Here is a 4,419-nt window from a genome sequence, read left to right as displayed (position 1 = left end):
AAAAAAAAAAAAAAAAAAAAAAAGCATAGCACCAGTTCTGGTGACCTATGTTAATAAGCAAATGCTGAAGAAAATAAGGTAGGAGAATTATTAATTTGAGACCAGTCTAACCTATATCTTTCTCTTGACCTGGGGACATAGCTCAGTGGATAGAATGCTTGACTGGCAGGTAGAAAGCCTTTGGCTCAGGCCCCAGAGATACATGAACAAGCCATGGTGATGACATCTGTAATCTCAGCATCACAGAGGTAGAGAGAGATAGGAAGGTCAGAAGTCTAAGGTTAGTCTCAGCTACATAATGAATTTGAGGCTAACCTGGGCTACATGAGATCCTGTCAGAAAACAAACAAGAGTTGATGATGGCTCTTCAAGGTTCACAATCTATATATGCCAGAGGAGCTCTTGTACGAATACTTCAAGAGACATATGCCCATTAATTATCAAATGAAAGCACTTTAGCATATTCCGTAGTGACAAAGCATACTGCAGTCTTTGTACTGTGTGGCTCAGGTGGTTCTTGAACTCTTCCTACCTCAGCTCCCCATATGCTAAGATTCTAGGCATGTGCCACCACACCTGAGCAGTAATCATCTGTCACTGAGGTTAATGATGTATTATTTAGATGTAGCTGCACCTCCCTAGCTTTTCTAGCTGGTGTCACCTGACAAACAGACAATGCTAGATTAGTCAGCAGTTAGCTATGTTTTGCTGCTGTTGACTGGCTACCACTCTGTGGCACAGCTTCATTTATTTTAGTGAAATGCTTTCAATTCTTATATACCATGCCTTGTAAATTAGTAGTATTGATGATATTAGAACTAGGTGAGACCTCAGGTCAACCAGTCCTGGGCTAAAATAAATTGATTGACTGGCCATGGAAGAAGATTCGAGAATGCCTTCTTTATGACCATTAAGAGAAGAAATCTGGGGGCTGGGGTGATGATTCAGCCTATAGGATCACTGACTGCTCTTCCAGAGGTCCTGAGTTCAGTTCCCAGCAACCACATGGTGGCTTCCAACCATCTGTAATGGGACCCGATGCTCTCTTCTGGTGCGTCTGAAGACAGCTACGGTGTACTCATATGTATAAAATAAATAAATATTTTTTAAAACGAGAAAGAAAAGAAATCCTTGGGCAGGAGAGATGCACTGTTGATGCCAGACTCCGTCTCTGCTCAGTTGTTGGTTTGCTCTCTGCTCAACTCCTGTGATTATCTGCGCCTTGAACCCCTGAAGTAGTCCAGCCGCCCTTGTTTTCAGATCAGGAAGCTAGCCTAGTGTCCAATATTTGAGAAGAGATTTGGAGGATTTGAGTTTTGTTCCCTGGTTGTTTTTTCATTGTAGTGCACTCTTTCCTAATATAAATGTAAGGAATGTTTCTGTTACACACAGAAATAAAAGTGCCTGTGACTGCTTCTCCAAAGTGAAAGTGAGTGCATTAGAGGATGTGACAATTATTTAAGCAAATTATATGTCGGGTTTTAATGTCACAGATAATACACAACCTGCACATTCGGATTAATACTAATAGAGAAGCTAGCTAAACCATTTCCTAGTCCCCTGAGTATTAAGAAAGCAGAGAGTCTTTCAATTTGCCTTTGGAATTTGCAGTTAACAGCCCAGTTAAATTACTGCCTTGGTTTTCTTTTTTAGCACAATGTTCGAGGTGTTGTATCTATGGCTAATAATGGCCCAAATACCAATGGATCTCAGTTCTTCATCACCTATGGCAAGCAGCCACACTTGGACATGAAATATACAGTGTTTGGAAAGTGAGTATTGTAGTCGTCTCTTTCTTTGGCATATTGGTGTACTTGCATGGTGTGGTCACAGCATAGCTAATACTGGAAAGACCAGTTCCACAGCTAAGAGTCCCTGGACTCCCCAGTCATCAGCAATCAGCTCTCTGACCCTGAGGAAGTTATATCCTACCTGAGCCTGCTGTCTTTCCTTCCGTCCTTCCTCTCTTCCTTCCTTTCTCCTCCTTCTCCTCCTCCTTTTTTTTAAAAGAGTTAAAAAAGAAAGAACTTTCCCAAAAGATGTAGAAGTTGACGATGTGGCCACACCTTGCCTGTAGGCGGAGTAGGTGATGTTTTCCAGCTGTGTGGGCTGTGCCGTCAGGGAAGTGTGCCTGATCTGATCCTAGAGAGCTGTTTGTCAGTTCTTGCTGTATTATGCATTATAAACATTCAACCTTAAAGCCACTTTCATAATTCATTAGGAGGTAAAACTTATTCATTCAACACGTGTCTGTCACGTTCAGTGATAAAATGCATGGTCCTAGAGTACCAGGACATACTTGTTTGTGTCTTTTTTATTTGTTTGTTTGTTTGTTTGGGTTTTTTTTTGTTTGTTTTGTTTTTGGGTTTTTTTGTTTTTTTTTTTTTTTTTTTTTTTTTTTTTTTTTTTTTTTTTTGGTGTTTTTGAGACAGGGTTTCTCTGTGTAGCCCTGGCTGTCCTGGAACTCACTCTGTAGACCAGGCTGGCCTTGAACTCAGAAATCCACCTGCCTCTATCTCCCAAGTGCTGGGATTAAAGCATGCCACTAAACCTTGCTATTCATTTCTGTGTTCTTTTATAGCTTAGTGGAAATGCAAAATAAATATAAACCTGTTTTTTGTTTTTAAAGTACATGTTTCATGGAGTTGGAGAGATGGCTCATAAGTTAAAAGCATTGATTGTTCTTCCACAGGACCAGGGTTCAATTCCCAGAACCTACATGGTGGCTTCCAACCTCTGTAACCCCAATTCCTGGGGAACTAACACCCTCTTCTGGCTTCCTGGGGTACTGCATGCATGTGGTTTACAGGCATATGTGCTGGCAAAACACACATACAAGCCAGGCGGTGGTGGCGTAGGCCTTTAATTCCAGCACTTGGGAGGCAGAGGCAGGCGGATTTCTGAGTTCGAGGCCAACCTGATCTACAGAGTGAGTTCTAGGACAGTCAGAGCTATACAGAGAAACCCTGTCTCGGAAAAAAAAAAATCTAAAACTTGCATACACATAAGATAAAATTTTAAGTTCTTTAAGTTCGCCCATTGTGGTTCCCTGATGCCTACTTTGCATTGCATTGAGGTACAATATAAAGGAAAAAAAAAACATATTCCCTCAGTAACTGCTTTGACTCAGATTCCAATGTTTTGTCCTGTTTAGCATATCACAGAAGCATATAGTATACCAAGGCTGTTCACTTCATGGCCAAGAAGCTAAAGAAAGAGGAAGAGATAAGGTCCGACAATCCCCCTTAAGAGCATAATCCTACGACCCAGGTCTCCTCTCTGTGTGCACATGCATGCTTGTGTGTACAGCTGAGAATGTTCATGAGTGTGAAGGACAGAGGTTGAGACCAGGTGGCTTCCTTAATCTCTCACTGATCTGGAGCTGCTACAGCTAGCCAGCAAGCCCAGGGATCCTCCTATGTCTACTCAACCAGCTCTGGGATTACAGATGTGCTGGGGGTTGAACTCACATCCTCACACTTGCACAGCAGCCATCTCCCCAAGCTCTAGGACCTATCCCTTAAAGGTTTGTGTACCTCCCAATAGCCCCAAACTGGGGACCAAACCTCTAGCACATGGACCTCTGAGGCACACTCAAGTTCCAAACCAAAGCAGCGGGTACACATGTCCTTGAGGATACCCAGTTGTCCTGAGAAAGACCTGGGGAAGTGTGGGTTCTGAGCCTCCTGAATCAGGGCCACAGCACGCTCCTTGGTGTTTCGTGCATGGGACCAATCTTTATGCTCTGCTTTGCCACTTGTGCCCAGGACACACAACCCAAACAGGCCACAAGAGTGTAAAAGAAGGCAGAGGAGAGCATTCTCCTCTGAAGACTGTAATTGCTGTAGGTTTTATATATACATACATATATATACATATATGCATATATATATACACATGTATATACATACATACATATATACATATACATATATGTATATATAAATAATTTTTCCCTCCCTTGGTTTTTCGAGACAGGGTTTCTCTGTATAGCCCTGGCTGTCCTAGAACTCACTCTGTAGACCAAGCTGGCCTCGAACTCAGAAATCTGCCTGCCTCTGCCTCCCAAGTGCTGGGATTAAAGGTGTGTGCCACCACCGCCCAGCTGGTACTTTATATTTCAAGTGAGGGATTTCTACATGCTGTGTTGTTTCTCTTTCAGGGTAATTGATGGCCTGGAGACTTTGGATGAGTTGGAGAAGTTACCCGTAAATGAGAAGACATACAGACCTCTTAATGATGTCCACATTAAGGACATAACTATTCATGCCAACCCTTTTGCTCAGTAGCTGTAATAGACCTGGGCACATACTTGGCAAACACTTCACTGGAACACGCCCATTGTGGTTTATCCGGTTCTCCTCCTCCTGGTGTTTACAATAATGGGCTCTATGTGGGAGCCCTGCAGCTTCACCCCCC

At 42.7% G+C, this 4,419-nt stretch overlaps 1 protein-coding gene across 2 annotated transcripts in view; it reads left to right on the top strand.

Moving 5' to 3' along the window:
• Ppil3 (peptidylprolyl isomerase like 3) overlaps positions 1-4,413 on the top strand; it is a 13,768-nt gene extending 9,355 nt beyond the window's left edge. For both annotated transcript variants that reach the window (XM_031367568.1, XM_031367566.1), the window contains exons 6-7: positions 1,654-1,772; positions 4,163-4,413. In XM_031367568.1, coding sequence (XP_031223428.1) covers positions 1,654-1,772; positions 4,163-4,289 — 246 coding nt within the window. In that variant the 3' untranslated portion in view covers positions 4,290-4,413. The remainder of the gene's footprint in view (positions 1-1,653; positions 1,773-4,162) is intronic.
• Positions 4,414-4,419: the final 6 nt, after the last annotated feature.

Source organism: Mastomys coucha, unplaced genomic scaffold, assembly GCF_008632895.1.
Source record: "Mastomys coucha isolate ucsf_1 unplaced genomic scaffold, UCSF_Mcou_1 pScaffold14, whole genome shotgun sequence".
Taxonomy (NCBI): domain Eukaryota; kingdom Metazoa; phylum Chordata; class Mammalia; order Rodentia; family Muridae; genus Mastomys; species Mastomys coucha.
Note: the sequence above shows the minus strand (reverse complement) of the source record. Positions and strands in the feature narration are given on the sequence as shown.